The 24,546-nt window shown below is 38.2% G+C and overlaps 1 protein-coding gene and 1 long non-coding RNA gene across 2 annotated transcripts; one reads left to right on the top strand and one right to left on the bottom strand.

The window, feature by feature from the left end:
- Window positions 1–6,054: 6,054 nt before the first annotated feature.
- On the bottom strand, window positions 6,055–11,759 carry LOC140335942 (uncharacterized). Its single transcript, XR_011921778.1, has 4 exons — window positions 11,685–11,759; window positions 7,602–7,692; window positions 6,628–6,795; window positions 6,055–6,210 (listed from the first exon to the last, which is right to left on the bottom strand). It is a non-coding gene; the product is annotated as an uncharacterized lncRNA (long non-coding RNA).
- A 261-nt stretch (window positions 11,760–12,020) lies between these two features.
- Window positions 12,021–21,475, top strand: COQ7 (coenzyme Q7, hydroxylase). The gene is made up of 6 exons (XM_072418959.1): window positions 12,021–12,174; window positions 14,657–14,856; window positions 17,555–17,669; window positions 17,766–17,905; window positions 19,088–19,156; window positions 21,023–21,475. The coding sequence occupies exons 1-6, from the start codon at window positions 12,054–12,056 to the stop codon at window positions 21,098–21,100; spliced, it is 723 nt and encodes a 240-aa protein (XP_072275060.1). The 5' UTR covers window positions 12,021–12,053; the 3' UTR covers window positions 21,101–21,475.
- The last annotated feature ends 3,071 nt before the right edge of the window (window positions 21,476–24,546 follow it).

A 24,546-nucleotide genomic window follows, 5' to 3' on the forward strand; every position in this document is an offset into this window, starting at 1 on the left:
TATACCGAATTATCACATTTTCAGTATTTTTCATTTATTTATGTATTCTTGTTTAAGCTGATTTTTGTGTCTTTTATTTATTTTAATAAAAGTAATTTTTTTTTTTACATGATTGTGTGTTTCAAACATTTTTTATATTCATGATATTTCTGTAAGTTACAGGTCTACAATTTAAAAATAAAATTTCATGAAAAACAGTGTACTTTTGGTACAGAAATCTAGACATCAGTGTAACGCCCAGGAGGTTAATCTAAGCCCTGATTAATTTTCTAAAAAAAATGTGCCTATTGGAATATTGAAAAAGGCAGTAGGCATACTGCACATGTATATATTTTTCTTGATGCCTTGTATCTGCAATGCTTTCTTGTTATTTTTAAAATGTAAAAGTCATAACCTTACTTTATTTGTGCAGATAACTGAAACAACTGGAAGTGTGGAAGAGGTCTTGTGCAACTCTGTAGTTAAAAAGCATGTAGATATTTTTTGTTTGATATTTTGCGTTAAACCAAATATTGTGACTATACACCAAACTTTTTCATATCAAGCCATTTTTTTTGCCTTTTATGTTTTTTCTAGGTTATAAAAAAGGTTGTAGGTGCAATGAAAAAAAAAATAACATGATATTTGCTTGCATATGATTAGATAGCTCAAGTCAGCACAGCTTCGCCGGAATCACTAAGCTAAGTGAAATTTTCCTTACTAAGTGATCATTACTTTGCTTAATGAACAGATATTTAGTAACTCTACATTTTGTCTGCAAGAAACCAAAAAGAAGTTCCTCTCTGACCATTTTGGCCACCAGATCATGTGACAAGGGGCTGAAGGTCTGCTCAGAAGCCCGCTGTTAAGACTTCTAAATCTGGGAGCTTTCTGATGATAATACATATATTAGGGGAAAATACTGGACTTGGTGGTTTTGACACTGACACTGTTGACACTGTTTAAAGCAAATAGTTTCTAGTCATGTTTGGATTCTAAATGTGGAAAAACTTATCTGTTTCCAGACTCTGTCTGACTTGCTGTGCACTATTTTTTTTAAACATTTGTTTTGATAGGGACAAAGCTCAGTGAGTCCTGCAACCACTTCACCGTACCTACACATTGGCCCTGATTTATTAAAGCTCTCCAAGACTGGAGACAATACATTTTCATTGGTTAAGCTGGGTGATCCAGCAAATCTGGAATGGATTTCGTAAAAGTAATTTGCTTTGTTAGCAAATGTTTTCAGTCCTGGACCAGATCCATTCCAGGTTTGCTAAATCACCCAGCTTCACTGATGAAAGTGTATCCTCTACAATCTTGGAGAGCTTTAATAAATCAGGCCCAATGCATGTGCCTCACCTCATTCAGAGTTGATGACTCTTTGATGGAAGGGGGTCCTTGTCCGCAAGTTGGTATCTTAACACATGCAGAGGGAAAAGATTGCCCTGCTCCTGCTTTCACACCGTTCTCTGTCAAGGAAAAGCAAATATTAATAAAAAAATGTATATATATATATATATATATATATATATATTATTCTGATGCTCGTTGAGTGTAATTTACCTTTTTGTTGATGAAGAGGTGGTAAAGGACATCCTGGTGTCTATATAAAAAAAGAAGCACAACTGTTGGAAGATATACCACAATTTTTAAGCTGCTCATATATTATATCTTTAGAGTACAGTTTACCATCAACCTGTAACCTCCAAACTTTAGGGAAAATAGACTCTACATGGAGCATGTTCTAACACTAAATGAAGGCATAATTGTAAAAAAAGAACTTCCCACTGCCAGCAGTGAGAAATGCAGCTCCAATCGTAAGAAATCTCTTGGAGAAGCACACTAGCAAACTGACACTTCTGGGAAGGTAAGTCTCCTGATTCCCCTGTAGCTTTTTCTCTAATTCATCCTTTTGAACTCTACATCAAAAAATTACCAAATCCGATAATACCACAGGGATCAACAGAAGCAACCTATACAATCCCTTATTCAAAGAACAAAACATATATAAATTCTCTGTAAACAAGGACCATATATGTTGCCCACTGCCTAATTCAAAATAAAGTGGACTGGACTGGTAGCTATCGGTCACCTAATTTCGGAACATTTACACCTCTCCCAGGCTCCTCACCTTATATACACATTACCTCCTCCTCTTTTCAACTGCCTCACCAATGGCAAGTTATTACGTACAACTCAATAGTACTTTTACTGGTTTCCAACAAATCCCCTGAGGAAGCCTAAACCAGCGAAACGCGTCGGAACTCGGGATCATGTTCTGCCAGTAGATCTCTATACTTTATTTTGAATTAGGCAGTTGTAAACTGTATAGCACAGTACCTATCACTCTCAAAATATTGAAAGCAACACAGATGGTCCTTGTCTACAAAGAATTTATATATGCTTTGTTCTTTGTATATAACTTGCATATCTAAATATAAAAACACCTGAACATAAAAAACCTGCTTTTCTCTCTCTTTGCCTGGCTCTCAAAGACACTTTTTAGTGATGGGAGGACACTCACCTTTCCTATTAGTACAGGGACTTCCAATGGTAAGTTGTCTAAATGGGCCTGATTTAAAGTGGAATGGCAATCATGCTTTGGACATATATATATACATACATATATCCTAACAAAGCAGTAAACCAGTTTTACAAGTACTAACTAACCTCTGTAGCTGCAAGCACATTTCAGGTAATACTTCATAACCACTAATTTTTAATTTTAGAAAATGTAAGACTATCAAATGTATCTCCTACTCCACCACAATTTTATCAGCTAGTCCTAGCTCTGTTTTTACCTAGAGGAATAATTGCAGTCCCTTAGTACATAAATTCAAGGAAGAATTATCTATATGTAAAGATTACCATCTACTATTTCTTAATTTTGCAAGCATTTTCTGTTTTCTACTACTGAAATCTACTGAAAAGTACTGAACTCTATGACATTACACAGTAAAGAACATAAAAGACAGGGTGCATATTCTGTATCCAGAGCTTGAACAAATTTGGTAGATAATAAAACTTTGTTAGCTGGAACAAATTTGGTAGATAATAAAACTTTGTTAGCTGTTAGTACATATATATATATACATACAGAATTTCACTACCACTAAAATGTTCATTCAAATGAAACAATTGGATTACAGAGTCCAGAAACTGACCAATTTAAGAGACTTTTTGGGTAAAAATCTGTTGTGATTTTCATCCACTTCCTCCGGAATGTGTTTAGAGGGTGTTCAGTTAAGGGCACACTCCTTCACATCTGGTGGCAATGCCCAAAAATAAGCAGATTTTGGATTGCTGTGTTTCAGCGTGTATGCACGATGCTGGGAAGATCTATACCAAAAGACTAATGTAGCCTTATTAAATTTTAATTGTTTATCTGTGGGAGGAAGAGAAGAAGAGGAGGGAGGGAAAGCCAGGCTTTTGAAGGGCAACCAGAGTTAAATTTACCTCTGTTCCAACAACATAATTTAAAGGGTTAGGAGCTATGTCTCTATAAATGAATCCTAGGCGAACATATAACCACTAGTTTCGCAAAAAATAGCAATATAGTTTAGTATCATACTAGGTTAGCGATGGGGGTAAGGTGTCCCACCCGATGCGTTTCGCCCAAACCGGGCTTCCTCGGGGGTGAGGGAAGACTTAGTATTATTGCTGGGGCTTTTTACCGCATTAAGAGCCTTATGATACCAAATTGCTACTTGTAAGTGATTTGATAGTGAGACCGATATCAATTTGGATGTATATTTTAGTTGTGGTATGTGGGTAAGCTGCAAGCTTAGGCTTTTTTTTTTTTTTTTTTGGACGGCTGTCCTGGTATCCAACCAATGGGAAAATGTCAGCCACCTTACATGACAAGCATTATAAATTCCAGAAAATATGGGAACCTTGGATTACACATTATTTGCCACCTGATTTTGATTGGTACTTATTAACAAATTACAGAATTTGCACTATGACTTTTGAATTACCCTAGCTGCACCCCCCTCCCCCCTCCCTTGTTCCCCACCCCTATGTGTGATGTCTGTGATTTTGTGTTAAAGTATAACGTCAGGCACCACCTGATATACCCCAGGTTACTGGCAGCAGAATGATGGACTACTATAATATACCTCCTCTTAATGTTGGAACTTTACCTCATCGTCAATCAGAGACTCTATTCTGGATCCATAAAGTATATTGGATTGGAACTCCCCCCTTAATGTGTTCCTGATGTTTTTTGTATTGTTTTCAGTATTTTGTATTCTGAACTGTTTTTATATTTTGAGCATTGTATTCATGCGATTTATGTACTTTAAATGTTTTTTATTTTATGTCTCACCCATTTCTTGAAAAACTAATAAAAATGTATGAAAACAGAAATCTGTTGTATGTTAGATGTATTGATTAAGAAGAAGAGGAGGGAGGGAAAGCCAGGCTTTTGAAGGGCAACCAGAGTTAAATTTACCTCTGTTCCAACAACATAATTTAAAGGGTTAGGAGCTATGTCTCTATAAATGAATCCTAGGCGAACATATAACCACTAGTTTCGCAAAAAATAGCAATATAGTTTAGTATCATACTAGGTTAGCGATGGGGGTAAGGTGTCCCACCCGATGCGTTTCGCCCAAACCGGGCTTCCTCGGGGGTGAGGGAAGACTTAGTATTATTGCTGGGGCTTTTTACCGCATTAAGAGCCTTATGATACCAAATTGCTACTTGTAAGTGATTTGATAGTGAGACCGATATCAATTTGGATGTATATTTTAGTTGTGGTATGTGGGTAAGCTGCAAGCTTAGGCTTTTTTTTTTTTTTTTTTGGACGGCTGTCCTGGTATCCAACCAATGGGAAAATGTCAGCCACCTTACATGACAAGCATTATAAATTCCAGAAAATATGGGAACCTTGGATTACACATTATTTGCCACCTGATTTTGATTGGTACTTATTAACAAATTACAGAATTTGCACTATGACTTTTGAATTACCCTAGCTGCACCCCCCTCCCCCCTCCCTTGTTCCCCACCCCTATGTGTGATGTCTGTGATTTTGTGTTAAAGTATAACGTCAGGCACCACCTGATATACCCCAGGTTACTGGCAGCAGAATGATGGACTACTATAATATACCTCCTCTTAATGTTGGAACTTTACCTCATCGTCAATCAGAGACTCTATTCTGGATCCATAAAGTATATTGGATTGGAACTCCCCCCTTAATGTGTTCCTGTTGTTTTTTGTATTGTTTTCAGTATTTTGTATTCTGAACTGTTTTTATATTTTGAGCATTGTATTCATGCGATTTATGTACTTTAAATGTTTTTTATTTTATGTCTCACCCATTTCTTGAAAAACTAATAAAAATGTATGAAAACAGAAATCTGTTGTATGTTAGATGTATTGATTAAAAATTAATTGATGATAAATAAAAGGAAGAAAGAGAGTCAGGGTATTTACTAAGCGGCAGTGTATTAAAGGGAAAAAATTATATACAGTGTAACAATAATTTCTACAAATGGAATTTCCATACAACAATAATCCTAGATGTTATTAACAGGTAAATTGTTGAATGTTCACCCTGCTGAATTGCGTGAGGGAGGGTTTTGTAGACCTGTTTAACTAGACTAACTTAAACAGGTCTACAAACCCTCTCTCAGGCAATTCAGCCGGGGTAAACATTCAACAAGTTACTTGTTAATAACCTCTAGGATTATTGTTGTATGGAAATTCTATTTGTAGGAATTATTGTTACACGGTATAATATAATTTTTTCTCTGCGATACAGTGCTGCTTAGTAATTACCCTGGCTCTCTTTCTTCTTTTTATTTATCTTCATCGAATATATCAGGGTATAAGGCAAGAAATTGACTGTTAGAGATTTCTTGATTAGCACTCCTCTTCTCTATTATAATAATAATTGAAAGCATGCAAGTTGTATCATGTGCATACATGATCTATACCAGCTGATAACAAGGGCAAAATCTCATACACCTGTGTGTAGTACTGTTTTGGGGCTTCTGACCAATCAAATACCATTTGGGATGTTGAATGATTTGGGCAGTTAGGTGCAAAGATGGCAGCAAATCTGCAAGTCTGTACTTGGCTTTTGGTTCAAATGCTGTAGTTGTTCTTTGTATCAAATCACACTGGCAGTTGTATAGGAAGGAGACATGTCATGATAACAGGAATTTATTACCGTTTTTGGTTTATGCTGCTTGAGGAAACACTATTTGTAAAATGGTCCTGTAAAAAAACATATTTAAAATACATATTAGTGAAAAAAAGAATTAACAATTGAAATGAACAAACAATATAAAGGACTCAGAGCAGTAATAGATATAACTTTTTACAATTCATTTAGTCAAAAAACAAACTTTTGATGTTAATTGTAGCCATTCTTTTGGTCTCTGTTATATAAGAAGTGCTAATGATACCATTTTTAGATTGTTCTTCACATCTTACAAATTTTAGGGAGCTCAGTAGATAAAACACAGTGGATGTCATAAAAGCAATAGGTAATGATAAAAATAAAAAAAAAATTCAAATTTTACGGTCTAAAATATTCATGAAGATCAGATGTTAGTAAAAAAATCTGACTGCTAAGACATCTTACTTACGGTTTTGTACCTTGAAGCTGATATAGTTAAAACTATAACTTACAGACATGGTTAAGGCTGACATATTCTTTCTTATTTTTCTTTGTACGTTTCTCTTTCTTTCTTGTTTTGTTTCCACTTTGTTCTTTCCTTTGTAATGTCGAAGGGCGGCCTCCATTTGCTTTTCCAAAAAATGATTCTTGATTGTTTGATGCAATGTACGGTTACCTGCCTGATGATAATTGTGTTAGTTATTAAACAGTAAACACCCCTTAGTCTTGTCACAGGCAATGATAGTGTACTATATATGTAGTATTTTGTATCTCTGTCTCTACTAAGCAGTACTCGGCATGGACAGCTAACCACTAGACCCAGACCAGGGTTCTCCCCAGGCCCTTTTAGCTGGGTGCACCACCCGGCACTTTTCAGCACCCACCCGGCTGTTTTTGGGTAGTTACTAAAGAGTTTGGTCACAATACAGGGGCTGCCACCCACCTACAATTTCTTCCCACCCGGCTTAAAAAATTTCTGGGTTGAGCACTGCAGACACTGACATGTGGGTGGAGGTGAGGAGATCCATAGTTATGGCCAGTACTGCCCTTGGTGATTGAATGGTGATTGAACAAACAAGCAAAGGGGACGGTGATTTCGAAACTAAACACAGCGGGTGGCAGTTACAAAGTGAACCTGTTGATTTGTTTAGATTGTAAGCTCTTCGGGACAGGGTCCTCTCCTCCTCCTGTGTCACTGTCTGTATTTGTTTGTCATTTGCAACCCCTATTTAATGTACAGCGCTGCGTAATATGTTGGCGCTATATAAATCCTGTATTATATTATTAATATTAATTTGTCCTGCATGTTCATTCATCTGTCATTGGAAATGATCACAAAAGATCATTATCATCTGAAATCCATTTGATGTCTGTATGGGGCTGTAAACAGAGAAATGTTCTTATAAATAAAGAAACACATTTAACACTAAATGCTTTGAGGATTCAAATTTACATTGTCTAGTGCACGTTTTTATGTTTTACTTACTTCATACATTCTATATTTTTCCTTTGTATCATTTGGATGTAGGGATAAATTAAAACCAACTTCTTTTCTCTCTACATCAACATAATATTTTCTGTAATTGAAAAACATTAGGCAATTATATACAATATATACAAAAGTATTTTAGGATGGTTATTAATTATTAAATAAAGCAGTGCTCCGCAAGCTATTACAGAAGGTCCGTGCACCCAAATACGAGATATCATAAAGGGTTGTATGACCTACATCAGCACTAGCAGCTTCCATATCTTTTTACTGAAAGGTCCACTTTAAAATAGGTCCATTTTTAGGTACAATGGATCCAATTGGGTCATGCAGCACAGGCAGAACAGTTGTATCTTTGCACTCTGTGTTTGCATATATGTGGAGTTTGCTGTTGGCAAAAGCATCACAGCTTGTTCATTCCCCAAAATCTTACAGACTGGTGCATTGCAATATAAAAACATTGCTGTCAGTATTTTCTTTAGTCAGCGGATCTATGATACAAATGCAGTTTGTGCCTCTGAAAAGATTCCAGGAAAGAAAAGGTTCACCCATCATCCAGTTTGAATTTGCACTTTGAGGTTTCCGTCACATTATCTATTTACTGTATTGCCATTTCACGAGTTATTGCACCTTGCAGCTGCACTTATGTATTCTTTATGGGCTCTATTTATAAATGATTCCCTTGACAAATCACTCTAAATTTATTCATGATTTTCGCTTACACAGCATTTCCTATAGTGACAGTTGCACTTTTGATGATTGGCCTCTAGGTGGCAGGACGAGTCATTGTTTTAATAGGAACTGAAACAAGAAGTTGTGGAGTCAGCAAATTTCAGATGATTGTACAGGGGAATAAATTATAAAAAGAACCCAAAGTGGGACTATACCCATTGGTTTGTTTTTGCCATAGTGAGTAGGTATGCACAGCACACGCACCAATTAAGACATTACCCCTATGGTGGACTTAGGAGTTAAACTGCCCCTGGCAGCTAGCTCTCCGTGTGGTACCGCTACCATTGGTGCATGCGCCGTACAATGTAGCAATAAAACAAAATGTCACCAGGAGCCAGGGCTTTGTTTTTTGGAGAAAGGAGACATTGCATATCTCTTTTGTCAATTAGCTACCTCCTAGTGACTTTTTGTTTTTTGAGTTTAGGTCAACTTTAAGCAAACATTCGAGGCAGTAGCTGCAGCTACTGCAGTACGCAGACATATTTTGTCTTAGTTATCACATTGTGTCTTCTCCCAGACCTGCCCAGACTTATATATAGCCATATATTTCTGTCAACAACACATTCCTGCTGGAGGTGTGAAGGAGGGCTCATATCTACATATTTGGTGGCACTGTCCTTTAAATCAGTAATTTTGGTTAGACATTTTTGCTATATGTTCTATGTACTATTGACTTCCTCACTCATAACCTCCTCACATGCATGGCTCCAAGACTTTCCTAGAGCTGCCCCGACTCTCTGGAATGGTCTTCCTCATCCTTTACGGCTTGCTCCTACTTTCTGCTCATTTAAAAAAGCCCTCCAAACCAAAGGCTTCAACCTCACCTACTCATCCTCTGTCTCCTAAACCCTCACTACTTAGCCATCACTACATATCTCCCCATATACTTCCCCTACTTTCTAGATTGTAAGCTCTTCGGGGCAGGGTCCTCTCCTCCTCCTGTGTCACTGTCTGTATCTGTCTGTCATTTCCAACCTCTATTTATTGTACAGCACTGGGTAGTATGTTGGCGCTATATAAATCCTGCTTATTGATAATATAATAATGTTCTGAGTTTTATGACACCCCCATCCAGCCCACACCTGAGGCAGCCTTGCTTTCTATGTTATCAGGATCTGTGTCCTCCCAGGTATAGGTTCTCCATTGCTTCTTATTGGCAGCTGCCAAGCAAATGATTCTTTTCTTTATTGGAAGACAAATACTTCCCCAACGCTTTCACTTTGGATATCTAAGGTCAATGACATAATGAGAACGGGAGAAGTCAGGGTTATAGATAACGTTCATTTCAAAACTTTATTTCATCGAATTGTCTGCACTTCTCAGACTCTAAGGTGCTTTTATCTAGATTGCCAACTGGTAACTGAACCCCATTTTATTGGGTCTGTAATTGCTCCCTCCAATTTTTTTCTTTACGTGCAACAGCTGCGGCCATCAAGACTTAATGTGAGTGCAGAGCCCCCCGTGATACTTACGTCACACATCCGGGGGATCTAGCTGCTCCTCCTGTGCATGCCCTGATCTCCAGAAGGGGAATTCTTTCCTCCAAGGGGAAAGAGATTCCAATTTCACGCATGCGCAATGAGATTGTCTCTCTTTTTCCCCCTTTACAAGGCTACGTCACCCAATCTTACATCCTTAATTGTTTGAATAATTAACCAAGCTTTATAAATAAACATTGGGGTATGGTTTTGGTTATGAGCAAAGCTTGAATAATGAATCAATCATTTGGTACAACTAAAGGATTCCAATACAGCTTAATACAGGAAAATCTGTTTATTTTTGTATATAGAACGCAGAAATGTTGATGTATACAGAAGAAACAATAAGTCCTTCTGAGGAAGACTTTGGGTGAAAAGGACAAAGAATTTAAAGCGAAGTAAACCCAAAACCAAAAATAACACACTTACCTCCAATCCCGCGGATCAGTCTGTCTATCGGGAGGTTTCTTCTATCGGGTCCCGCGTCGTCCGGTATCAGTCTTCAGCCCCAGCACAGAGGGAGCACCGGGTACCGACATCTACTTCTCTCTTCTTCTTCCTGCCTCACCCGATCTTGCACTGCGCATGCGTGAGAACGGCAATTTTTTATTTTATTGATGAAAGGGCTCAATCTGCGTGTGCCTTAGATCAGAGCATGTGCAGGAGGAGCAGCCAAGAGCCTCCCGGGATGTGTGACGTAGGTATACCGAGAGGATCTGCGCTCCCATTAAGTCCTGATCACTACGCCAATTTGCAAAAATAAATAAAAGGGTTGTCTACTCTTTTATATAAAGAAAAAAGTCTGAGTTTAGGTTCGCTTTAATGTGCAAAAACACTAAATATCCAAAAAATGTACATGATGTAACTTCATGAAGTATTGTGTGTTACTTCCCCCACCTCCTAGATTGTAAGCTCTTCGGGGCAGGGTCCTCCCCTCCTCCTGTGTCACTGTCTGTATCTGTCTGTCATTTACAACCCCTATTTAATGTACAGCGTAATATGTTGGCGCTATTTAAATCCTGTATTATTATTAATAATATTAGTAATAATAATAATGGAGTAAACCATGGTATAAATGTAATCTGTGTATAACAGCTTTATGTTTTATAATGATTGTTTTTAGTGTAAATGAATAAAATATGTAAAGATGTACGGAGTAAAAGGGTAAAAGGTACCTAAAAAATGTCAAAAAGAAAAAATTGTGTTTGGAATTGTGAAATTAGGTCTCCCATTCAAGAAATTAAAGCGTACCTAAACTCAGAATTTTGACTTTACATAAAAGGGCAGACAACCTTTTTATTTAAAGTAAAAAAATGTATTTATTTTAATTTTTTTATTATTATTTTTTATTATTTTTTAAAAAAAAAAAGGGTGTAGCACCGTCCCTTAATTCTCGATCGGTCCCCAGAGGCTCTTGGGGGCTCTTGCAAATGCCCAAGCTTCTCAGGCATGCACAGAAGGAGCCTTTTCCGTGAAAAGGGGAAAAAATTTTTTTTCCCATCTACATCACCTGATCTCGAGCTTGGGTCCGGTGACGTAGGATGAAGAACCCGGAAGAAGAGGAGAAGATGGCGGCGCCTGGAGTGCCAGCTTAGGGACAGATGCCGGGATAACGTGGGACCCGATGGAAGAGACCTCTGGACCGAACAACTGCTCTGCAGGATTGAAGGTAAGTAGATTTTTTTGTTTTGTGGGACTTTTAAGTTTAGTTCCTCTTTAAGCTACTGTTATTATTATATTACAAATCCTGAGCCCACACAACATTAACATAATAATATTATTATTAATAAAAAAAATAACAACTATTATTAATAATAATAATAATAATAATAATAACAATAATAATAATAAAGCTCTTTATCCAACTCACAGCCTTGCAGCCACTGCTGGAATAACATCGCTGCAGGGGATTCGGCATGCCATGTCTGCTGTCACTGACCCCTATTGGTGAATGTTGTATCTGCTGTCATAGCAACCATGATGGGTGTGGAGCTCTGTGTACATTCTACTTATAAATGCCGCAAATTTTTAACTAGTCCTATCATAGACAGGTTACACCACTTATGTTATATTTTATTTATTTTATATTTTAAGTAAAGGTTCCCTGACATATAAAGTTTTATAAATATTATACCTTTCTTGTCATTAGGCTACAACAAAATGTCGCCTGTACTGCAGACCCCCTAGTGACCATTAGTTTCAGGTATTTTAGCGTCAGTGGTATCCTAGTAGCGGTCTCATGGCTGATGATGTCAGAGAAAGGCGACAAACAGTGACAGGGTTTGACAGAGGTCGTGTTATGGACAGGGCTGCGGTGCTTGGGATGCGGCAGTTGTGCTCCGGTCTCCGGGTGATATCAGGTACAGGAGGACATGTCTCTATGGGATGGTCACAGCCTATACAGGGCTGTATTATGGAACTAGCTCACTCTGTTGTGTAATATCTTTATCAAAACTTTTCTATTTACAAACTTCATTCTACAAACTCCACAAATTTTCCAGCATTGGTAACTTAGGCAACGTACACACGTATAATAATTGTCAATGGAAAATAACTTTCACGATCCCTTCCAATGACAAAAGACTGCACAATGCATGAATGAGTGTTGTACATACAGCGCCATTCTGCTCTATAGAGAGGGGAGAGCGACAGCGCGGCACCCCACTGTGCTCTTCCCCCTTCACTTCCATTACCATTGTTTCTCATACGTTGTCTGTGGATCCGCCAGGAGGATGAGCGCTCTACACACTCCAGATGATTCTCGTCCGATAATGAGCTCAGGCAGTAGTCTTAGTTTCAGATGAATGTAAACATGAAGATTTGGTAATAAATGGGCATAGTTACATAGTAGGTCAGGTTGAAAAAAAGACATAAATCCATCAAGTACAACCACTAGGGAAATAAACATATCCCAGATATAAAACCCTATAAGACATAGTTGATCTTGAGGAAGGCAAAAAAAAAACCCTGGTACAATTTGCTTCAAAAGGTAAAAAAATTCCTTCCTGATTCCATGAGGCAATCGGATGTTCCCTGGATCAACAGTCTCTGTTATCTTTACTTTAAATCCCCAGTTATATTCTGTGCTTCTAGAAATCATCCAGCATTTTCTTAAAGCAATCTATAGTAGTTGCTGAAACTACTTCCTGAGGGAGCCGATTCCACATTTTCACAGACCTTACAATGAAGAATCCCTTCCTTATCCGAAGCTTAAACTTCTTTTCCTCCAGGTGCAAAGAGCGCCCCCTTGTGCTTTGTAATGATCTCAAAGTGAGTAATGGGGAAGAGAGTTCTCTATATGGACAGTTTATGAATTTTATGAATTTGTTTAGAGTGATCATATCCCCCCTCAAAAGTCTCTTCTCAAGGGAGAATAGATTCAGTTCAGCTAATCTCTCCTCATAGCGGAGCTCCTCCATTCCTTTTATTAGTTTAGTTGCCCTTCTCTGCACTCTCTCCAATTCCACAATGTCCTTTTTGTGAACTGGTGCAGTTTTGGTAATTTGAGTTGCAAGCGGTTCTTTTTTTTTTTTTTTTTTGGAACATATTACTAATATTAGTTTTGATATCTTAAGATTTATTTTATTTCATTTATTTGTTAAGTTTATTTATTTAGAATTTAGGTTTTTATTTTATTTATTTATTAAAGCCGCAGCAGTCAAGACTTAATGGGAGCACAGAGCCTCCTCTACCTACATCACGCATCGCGGGAGGCTCTGGCTGCTGATTCTGTGCTTGTCCTTATCTCACGCATGCGCAGAAGGGGCTTTTTTTTCACCAAGGGGAAAGAGATGTTGATTTCACACATGCACAGTGAGATATGCTCTCTTTTGTTTTTTCCCCTTCCCAGTGGCTAAGTCATCCAATCTCACACCTGCACAGTGCAAGATCGGGTGACAGAGCAAGAAGATCGGGACAAAGAGGACAACGTGGGACCAGATTGTGGGAAGGTAAGTGTGATTTCTTTGTTTTTAGTTTACTTCCACTTCAAATTTTTTTTTTTATTTCAGTCATTTATATTTAGAGATGTTTTATTTTAATCTATGTTAAATGCTTATGGGTATTTTGTAAATATTTAAATTACTTTTAAGGGATATATTGTATTTATAAATGTTTAACGGTTTATTTCAGATATTTACTGTAGATGTATACTTAAAAAAAAAACATTCCCATAGTGATTTGTTCAATTAAATTGTTTTTTTTTTTATTTCTTCCAAACAAGCATCATTTGTGCATTAGGTCACATTAGGTTGTGTGAATGGTGCAGATCCAATGTTCTTAAAGCTGAATGTTGGGTGAACGTGGCAAATCCAGATGTTCTTCTGCTGGTAAAGCTTGTTTTAATAGAACTTGACAACATAGTGTTGATGAATTGTGAATATTAGATATGGGTGATAATGCCCCATGTTGGCGCCAGGCGCTTCCTCCCTGCCCGGCCAAAGATTGATACCAGGATGACGTGGGACCCAAACGAAGAAACCACCCAGATCTGCGGGATTAAAGGTAAGTGTGATTTATTTTATTACCATATGATGCACTCAATGTTCCAAGTCTGTTGAAGATTTATCTTCTACCCCAAAGGTTTAAAAGTGTGTTTTCACTGAAAAAGGGAAGAGAACACAAAAATGTTCAAAACTTGATTGTTTTTTTTATAGAATTCAGTGGAGTTCAGCTAGAACACCAGGATCAATAAACTAAAAAAAAAACATTCACCAAAATTCATAGAATATTTACTTTGTGTTTGACCTATCTTTACAAATGGAATGTGAACACATCTGGCAGCCCTTATACCAAAGCTTTACTTAAAACTATCCTAACCTTCATTGTTCTTTAACTTTAAAGGTGGAAAGCGACAATGCTGCCTACCAGTGTATATGGTACCAGCCAGACAGTGCAGCTCAAGAGTCCACACAGATGATGGAGATAAAGCTTTGCTGGATCGAGTAATAAGAGTGGATCACGCTGGAGAATATGGAGCAAATCGTATCTATGCTGGGCAAATGGCCGTTTTGGGCAGATCATCTGTAGGACCTATCATTCAGGTTTGTAGATTTACAGATTGCTTTTCAGGATAATTTTCATTTTTAGGATTTCCTTAAGATTCTACACATCATGCTGATATTTGGACAGCTATCTTCCTTTCTCCCTCACATTGACGCTGATTTAATAAAGTTCTCCAAGGCTGGAGAGAATACACTTTCATCAGTGAAGCTGGGTAATCCAACTAACCTGGAATGGATTTCCTAAAAGTTAAGCTATTTGTTAGCAAATGTTTTCAATTCTGGACCTGATCCATTCCAGGTTTGCTGGATCAACCAGCTTCATTGATAAAAGTGTATTCTCTCCTGCCTTGAAGAACTTTAATAAATCAGTCTCCAACTTTGTATAAATCTCTAGAGTCTATACACAGATTGGAGACCACCAGGAAAGACTTTCGCTGCATTCTGGCTCATGATTTAAAAATACTATGTCACCTATGAGATCCTAATGGTAGTTTTGGTCAGCCAAATTGTTTACTCCTTCCTGCGGTAAACAAATACTGTTCTACCAGGCTCTTCACTTTAAATACACACTGTTTCTTTCTTTTGTCAACTGCCTCATCATCGTCAAGTCATCCTTTACAACCGAATAGTATTGTCATTGGTTTCTCATTAGTCCCCCAAAGAGACCTAAACCAGCGAAATGCGTCAGGACTCGGCATCTAGTTCAATCAGTATATTTTAACTCCCGTTAGGATCAAGTCAGTTGCATTTTGTATAGTAAAGCCTTGTTACGCTCTAAATTATTGAGGGTCATGCACATGGTCTGTGTTCTTTTTATAAATAATTCATCTTTGTTCTACTATTGTATATACCTTGTACAATCACATATAAACGTTTGAGCCATATTGAATCCTCTGCTCTTCTCTCCTTTCTGTATAATATACTAACTCAAAGGGCTCGACTCTCAACAGTAGTCTTGTGTGGTTTGGGGACACTCACCCTCTTCATCAGTACTTAAGATGCTAAGTTTAGACCTGCATCGGGATCAAACAATCCAGCATGGACCCCACTCACACCGCAGTGGTAGTTTTAAAAAAAAAACAGTATCTGCAGACATGACAATCAGGTTGATAAAAGACCATCAAGTCCATCAAGTTCAACCACTAGGAAAATAAACATATCCTAGGTATAAAACCCTATGGACATAGTTGGTCCACAGGAAGGCGAAAAAACTCTGGTACAGTTTGCAACAGGGGAAAGAAATTCCTTCCTGGATCGATGGGTGGCAGTGATCTGTACTGTACAGGACAATATTGCCTCTATTCTTTTTTGAAGGGCCTGTTTTGGGTCAGGCAGTGGTTTAGTGGCACAAGTAAGCAGAACCCGCTTTGCAACCTCATTGTTAGTGTGAACATTACCTACAGGTAATTGTTATATTGGAAAACAGGTAAACATCATTGCCCCATCAGCTCCTATATGCAGCACAGTGGACTGACATATCCTATGCACCAATCTACAATCAAAGTGCCGCTCAGAGACATAATTGTTCCAGAGTATTGTGCAGGGGGTGTGCTGGTCGGTTTCACCCTGTATAAGAAATGTTGAACAGGCCAGATCTCCAGTGTGCTGCTGGCACAGAATAGCTTTTTACAGTTTTAAGAACGTAAAAGTTATATCGTTTTCTTTATGCAGTTTGACTGCAAAACAGCAACTAAAATAATAGTAATAATAATATTAATTTTTTAAGGAAACATTTATTGGAATAAACATGGAGGCTGGCACTACTGAATACTTCTTGTGAAAATACTCATTATTTGGCTATCACACCTTTTGGATTCCACAAATTGAGAATTCCATTTTTTAACCCAGATCAGACTGTAATTAGACTTATTTATAATCTGCATACTTGTTCACGGTCGGTGAAGTTATTGAAGCTGGAGGGTCAGCATACCAATCGGGCATCTAGCATTCCTAGGTATCATGTTACAAATCTCATTATCAAGCGGGTTAACTTCAGAATCAATTTAAACATCCCTGGTGGTATTCCCGAGTGTGGCTCGGGGTGAATTTTCTATACCAAAAGCGGTAACCCCAAGCCACACTCCAGTTAGAATTGCCAGTGAGTTTAAAACTCCTACCTGGTTCCCACGTTCCAGCGGCATCCTCCAGTGATGCCTGTGGTGTCCTCCAGTGATGCCCAGCTTCTTCTTTCCCCTGGCTATGCTGGCTGGGCATTTTTGTAACCTGGCGGTGCCCAGCCGGCATCTGCGTCCTTGGTGTGTGACCATTGGGGACGCGAGGCTAGGGGAAGCAGATGCTGGCCGGGCATCTGCTCACGAGTGTGGGCGGGACCAGGCATGAAATTTAAAATAATAAGTATTTTTAAATGTACTGTTTTTTCATTTAAAAATACTTAGTATTCATATCACCAGGGAGGTAAATTGAGGTGCCCCATTGGGAACACAGACAGAGATTAAACATCTGGCAGAGCATCTATCCCTGCCCCACCTAAACCAAAATGAAATCAACATTTGGCTGTAGGAAGACTCTAAACAAGGTGCAACAGAATTCAGTTTAATTTGGAGATAATATATAAGGTGTCATCTTCTGGTTGATCATACACAAAGAAATGTTCCTGATGTGATGTATACATCTAAATGATTTATTAATTGATTTGATTAAAGGGTAATATATTCTTTGTATCTATAATTGTGTCAGTTACAATTTACCACTTTGTTATTTCAATTATGTTTTACAGCATATGTGGAATCAGGAGAAAGTTCATTTGAAAACGTTTACTGAGCTAATGGTTGCAAACAGGGTCCGGCCTACCATACTTCTGCCATTTTGGAATGTGGCTGGATTTGTTCTAGGTATGCTATTTCTGCTTTATGGTTTGATGTCTTTTTATACTTATGTTCTGAATGTACAGTATGTGTTCATGGATTATCACATCTTTCCCCTCTCAGGTGCTGGTACAGCTCTGCTGGGGAAGAATGGTGCAATGGCTTGTACAGTGGCTGTAGAAGAGACTATATCAAATCACTATAACAATCAAATCAGAACTCTTATGGAAAGAGATCCTGAAAAGCACAAAGAATTACTACAGGTTGTAATATGGAATTTCATTATGTTGTTTTTAAAGTGTATGAACATTTAAATCAAGTTGTAAAAAAAATAATACACCAAATATCTATTGATTTTTGTAATTTGCAGCTTTAAATTCATCCTCTGCCTGAGCTATAAAGTTTACACATGGTCCAGTATTAGCGTTTTTTTGCTGACGTGTCTAGTCAGGTTTTCATGTTGCTAAACTCTGAGGAATGAAGGGAGAATATATACTGGTTAGCCTGACTTTCCTGCCCAATATTGCAGGACAGTTGTACTGGAATGGGTGACAGGATACGCAAAAAAAATGTGCAATTATCCTGCAGGCCAATAAACAACATTTTATCAAAAAGAAGGTGAAAAGGTCTGCAGATCATTTGGAAACAGTATGTTGGATAAAAATCAATTCAAGCGCCTGCTGTTTTAAATGTTGTAAAGTATGCTGCATACATTACAGTTTGATTGTACAACCATTTAGTATGAGGATTTTGGTGTTTTGCTGCACAATTATCTGACAATGTAGTGAGAATCATTATCTTTAGACAACAGTTAGAAAGTATGTATACATGGCTTGAAGCGGACCTAAACCCAAACATTTTACTTGTCTACTAGTGTGGGCAACCCTTTTATTTAAAGTAAAAAATGTAAACATTTTTTTTTTTTTTTTTTTTTTTTTTTAAGTGCAACACCCTTTTTTAAAAAAAAAAAAACAAAAAAAGAAAATGGTGCAGCACCTCTCCTTTCTGACAGAATGGGAGTGCAAAGACTCCTGGGATACCAACATAACACATCCCAGGAGGCTCTTGGCTACTCTTTCATTAGGAGCCCTTTCATTAATGGAAAAAAATTGCCAGCGCAGTGCAAGATTGGGTTACGCAGGAAGAAGAACCCGGAAAAAAAACAGAAAAAGATGTTGATGCCCGAAGATGGGTTCCGGGACAACGCAGAACCCAAATGAAGTAACTTCCCGATGGATGTGCGGGATTAAAGGTAAGTGTGTTTTTTTATTTTGGATTTAGTTCCGCTGCAAGTGTAATATCTGCATTACTAGGATGTATGGATCATGTATGCACTTGAAATGAGGAATCATTGCTGCAGATAGCCAAGGGCAGCTAATCTCTCCCAGCTTGCTATATCACTCCTGAATAATTAACATATGTTAACTTTTTATCTTTTACAATAGACAATAAAAAAGTTTCGGGATGAAGAAATGGAACATCATGATACAGGGCTGGAACATGACGCAGAACTGGTAAGCGTTTTTCTGTAAACCAGTTTGGCTTCTTTCAGAATCCTGACATCCCGTTGTTTTCATAGAAGCGATAAACTCCGATTTTCAGACAAGTCCTAAAAGTAGATAAAAAAAATCTAGTTAATCCAATGAAACCAAAATGATTATATTTGGTCATGTATTTATTGAAAAAGATCAAATAGCATACCAGCATTTAGCAAGTAGTCGTTCAAAGTAAGTGAATCCATAGGATTTTTTGTTTTTGGCTTAAATGAGAATAACATTTGGAGAAAGAAAAACATTTAATTCCAGTTTAAGTACAATATACTATATCTAAAATATGGGGCGGCGATCAATACATTAGAAAATTTTAACATTTGAAAAGAATTCATACTGGAACCAGGGGGTTATAAAGAACAATATTATTTCCTTTAAACAAACGCTAATAAAAGTGAGAGAAGAAAAGTTTGTTCTACTTTAAAAGGGGTACACAGGTGCAGGAACTGAAGCGGGTTAATAACTTCTGAAGCAACAATTAAAAATACCTGCAGTTTTAAAAAGTTAATAAAACCTCAAAACATTTCCCTAATTTAGATGTAAATAATTTAAATATATACAATTTAGCTAATTATAAATTGTTGTTTATTAAGAGGTTTTGAAGAGAAACCCTTTATTTGTAACTATGTAAAAGCACTACCAGAAAATTCCAAAATTATGCATCAGAGCTTCTAACACTGCTAACACTAACCAATAAACCAAAAAAAGGTGCAGCACCGCCCCTTTAAATTTTGCTTGCTGTGGCGCTCAAGACTTAATGGGAGCACAGAGTCTCTGGCTGCTCCTTCTGCGCATGCCCTACTGTCGGGCATGCGCAGAAGGGGCATCTTTTCCTCCAAGGGGAAAGAGATCCCGATCTCACGCATGTGCAGTGAGAGCGACTCTTTTTTTTTTTTTTTTTCCCCCTTCACTGCGGCTACGTCACTCGATCTCACACCTGCACAGTGACAGAGCAAGAAAACCGGAAGAGAAGCAGAAAATAGTCGTGGACTGGAAGAGGAGTCTCAGGACAATGCTTTACTGGATCATAAGAAGGACAAGTGCCATGGAAGGATCTGCGGGATATAATGTAAGTTTGATTTTTTTTTTTTTGTTTTTAGTTTAGCTCTGCTTTAAGTTTTGTTCACTTTTGTTGGGCTACCACTAGATGGTGCCGTATCCTTTTTTTAAAGTGCTCTATTGGCCCAGACAAGAAGTTTAAAGTGGAAGTAGCCCCTCCTCTTCTGCATTTACCGCAGCGGTAAAGACTGAACTTTATGTATGGCATAATAAACCCCCTGGCAGTATTCCCGAGTGTGGCTCAGGGTAAAATTGTGCTAACCCCGATCCACACTCGGGGTTGAATTGAGGGCTTACCGGATCCTCACAAGCCTGCGGTGTCCTCCAGCAATGCCGGTCCACAGTCTAGGTCCACTTGGTGATGCCTGGCCAGCATCTTCATCCCTTTGGCGATGCCCGGCATCTGTGTCTCCTGGCGTGTGAGTGTTGGAGACGCAAGGCTAGGGGATGCAGATGCTGGCCGGGTATAAAATGTGTGTGGGCGGCGTGTGTCGGGGGGGGGACTGTTGGGAAATTTAAAATTAGAAGTATTTTTAAATGTACCAATTTGACATTTAAAAATACAAAATATTCATACCGCCAGGGAAGTTAATGTTACCTCTTATTCTCAGGCAATTGCTATCTGGTGTGATTTCATGCCATAGGAACTAAGTTTACATCTATGTAAAAAATAGCTTAACACTTTTGAGTCTTCAAACTTCAAAGGAATAGATAAAAGACATTAACAGTCTGCCGATGCCACTGACAATGTAATACTTCTTTTCCCTGCAGGCTCCAGCCTATTTGGTGCTGAAGACTTTTATACAAGCCGGATGCCGAGCAGCTGTCTATTTATCTGAGCGTGTCTAAGAAAAGGAGTTTGTTTTTCTGGTAGAATTTATTGGGACATATTCTGATCCTCTGCAATGAAGCTGTTTTTAAGCAATGTGTTATTGGAGTTAGGCAGCTGCCTCCATGCTTTAACCAAGTTATGCTTTTTCCAATTTTACACCTGGCCACTAGGTGGCATGGTATGTTGATTTGTAATCTGGCACAGAAGATAAAACTTTATTTGTCCTAAAAGTGAACATTTCTTTACCGGATACTATAAATGTCACTACAGGAAAAAAAACATATAAATAATAAATACTGTTTATGAAGTTCATTCTATTATTGTCCTACCTTTCAACACCAGAAAGATAGAATTATGACTTAAAAGCCAATAAACTGTATTTTTTCAATGAATCAGTTGTTTGTAATATTTATATTATTTTAAAGACATATTAGTCACATTAAATACTTTGGTTGGAGTATTAAAATATAGGAGCATGAATGCCGTCAGAGCATAATGCAATCAGTCTGGTATAATCTTTATCTTTTCTCTTATATATATATATATGTACAAATAATATTACTGTTCACCACTTATTGGTCCTGTGTTTCACCTTTTTTAGGATTTGTGACTTACAGTCAGAATATATATGATAGTTATGAAATGAGTAGGGAAAAGGCAAAAGTTTTATGCAATATTTATTGCTGCCCTGGTTCTTGTTGGGGAGCTTTGCATTGGTGACCACAGTAACAGAAAGTGAGCAAAATGCAAACAGTAAAAATTTGACAAAGTTTTAAACACTCTACCTAAAAAGGTCAGTCAGTATTGCCATGCACTTTCCCATGGAAATGATTTACCTTTACTTCAGGTATGTAAAATGAGGGAAATCTTCCCTAAGGAGGATGCAGACATCAACATAAACAACTGTTAGGAAATGCTCATCTGTCCGGCGACTCCGTGCTGTGCACCATCGTAGTAATAAACACTGTCTGTTCTGTCCAGCAATGTCAATTGCGGCAGCCAGGAGGACTGGGATATCAGCAGCCTCTGCTTCTCTTTAGCTGTGCAGCCTGATGGTTTTTTGGCATCCCCAGCATCCATTGTTAGGCTGTGCACAGCTGAAGGAGAGGTTGATCAGCTCCTGGCTCAGTCCTGCACTGCTATTGGCTGCCGGGACTTTATAGCCCCTCTGCTCCCAGTCACCAGTCCCTGTTGTAGTGTATAGGTGGGCCAATCTGTGCTGGAGATTTATCGTCTGATTTACTGTTGCTGACCTTGCCTGTTTCTGACATTGCCAGTTTATGCTGCTCGGACTGACCTTTGCCTGTAACCCGGATTCTGCTTGTCTTTTGTCATTGTCTACTTCGTTTGGTGGACGGATATTCTGTGTTTGACCTCTGCTCTATATTCTGGACTTGTCTCTATTGGAATCTTGGTACTGCTTTATCTGTGGGCTCCCGGGTTGCTGCCAGCCCATTTCCAGACACTATCCTTTGCGCAGTAAGTCCTGGGGGCAACCGTGTGCTGGGAGACGCAACCAGTCTCCCACAGCTGAGCGGGGGCTGCTATAGGTGCAGACTGCGATGTTAGATTGGGGGTCTGGTGTCTGGTGGGGACTGGTGCTGACCAGGGCCTTACAACAACAACAGGTGATGTACAAGTGATTTGTTTAAGCAATAAAGCGGACTAGATTTGTTGAGGTTGCGATGTTGTTTTGGAGCTTTGGATATGTTCCCTTTATCAAGGTTTAAAGAATTAGTGACTGGACTGGGGTTTGTTTCTAATACAGGGTGTACCAAAAGTCATTATACACTTCCTTTTTTCTATTATGTTCCAGGTAATTCGGAGAGACTTGAGACCATCAGCATATGACAACTTGGGCTTTGCAGTTTTTGTAAGCGTATCATTCCCTTAACTATGGCTCGCCAATTGACAATTAGAGCAGTGTTGTAAAATTGTCACTTGGCAAGAAGCTGCAGTTTAGCGTGAGTTTGAGAAGCAAACTTTTGTTTACAAGCTGTCACCACTGGCAGGTATCCTGTTCCTAGTGTAGAGCCTTAGAGCAGTTCTATAATAATGAGAAGTAGAAAACAAAAAGCTCATTGATGTCATAACAGCATAAGATGCAAAAATGATCTGCACAGCATTGAACATATATTTTATGGTATAAAATGATATTCTGTGATCTAAAAGTAACCTTGCCTAAGCTAGGTTTTTTTTACACTATGCTGTATTTATTCCTTGGGATTTGAGTTCCTAGAATGTTCTCTGTGATACGGAAACGCCATATACCAAGTATGTTTACAAATAGTTTCCTGCTGTTTTAGGCTTATAAAGCACACAAGCAATTGTCTTGGCAGCTTTTTTCTGCTGCTCAGTTTAGGTGAAAGACTAAGTCAAACAATTGGTGCACTAAATATTGCCCCCTAAGTAATATTAACTGATGTTTGGATTTCTCCTTAGATAAAGATTCAGTAACAAAACCTCTTCAGCACTTTATTTATGTCAAATTATGATTGTACAAAAAATAGGTGATGTAGATTAATGTGACAAACTGTAAAAGAAAAATGGCAAACCCTAATGCTGCTAACTTTTCCTTTCTAAAGCGTACCTAAACTCAACATTTTCACTTTACATAAAAGGGTAGACAGCCCTTATATGTAAAGGAAACATTTTATTATTTTTTTTTTTTTTTTAAAGGTGACGCAGCTCCCCTTTCTGTCTTGATCACCGAAGCGAGCGCAAAGCCTCACAAGATTCCTACGCCATGCATCCTGGGAGGCATTTGACTGCTCCTGCGCATGTCCTGATATTGGCATGCACAGAAGGAACCCTATCAATAATGGAAGAAAAAAAATTGCTGATCTCGCGCATGCACAGTTTGACCGTCAGTCTTTTTTCCCATCTACGTCACCTGATCTTGCACCTGGGCAGTGTGAGATCAGTGACATAGGAAGAAGAACGCGGAAGAAGAGAGAAGATGTCGGTGCCAGTCCAGCTGAAAGACAGATACCGGGATGACGCGGGACCCAAACAAAGAAACCTGACGGATATCTGTGGGATTAAAGGTGTGTTTTTTATTTTTGGTTTAGTTCTGCTTTAACTAAATGCCAGCAGGATACAATTCTGATGTGTTTGGTGCTTTAGGAGAGCTCTTTTTCAAAGACGTGTGAAATTTGTTTTCATTGTGTCCTACTGCCCTTCATTTAGTTGGTAAGCACCTGATATGGGGTATTTATAAATACAAATTGCAGTAAAAATGTGTTGATTTCAGCACCTTGGGATAGTCATAGTTTGTGGAAAGCAGTCTTAATTTGGCGATAAATCATCAACAGCAACCTTTCAGAAAATGTTTACACCAGTAGGCCCTATAAAAAAATTTTCAAGACTCTGGGACCCCTTCTAAAAGAAATTAATCTAGGATCACTGGAAAAATACAGCCCATATATATAAGAGAAAATGTTCCATCATGACCGACTTTAAA

This window comes from Pyxicephalus adspersus, chromosome 7 (genome assembly GCF_032062135.1).
Source record: "Pyxicephalus adspersus chromosome 7, UCB_Pads_2.0, whole genome shotgun sequence".
Lineage (NCBI taxonomy): Eukaryota > Metazoa > Chordata > Amphibia > Anura > Pyxicephalidae > Pyxicephalus > Pyxicephalus adspersus.

Excerpts from the sequence above, each read along its gene's own strand:
- COQ7 (XM_072418959.1), top strand. The coding sequence starts at position 12,054 with ATGGCTGATGATGTCAGAGAAAGGCGACAAACAGTGACAGGGTTTGAC. Across the intron at positions 17,906-19,087 it reads AGCACAAAGAATTACTACAG|ACAATAAAAAAGTTTCGGGA; the intron begins GTTGTAATATGG and ends CTTTTACAATAG. Across the intron at positions 19,157-21,022 it reads TGGAACATGACGCAGAACTG|GCTCCAGCCTATTTGGTGCT; the intron begins GTAAGCGTTTTT and ends TTTTCCCTGCAG.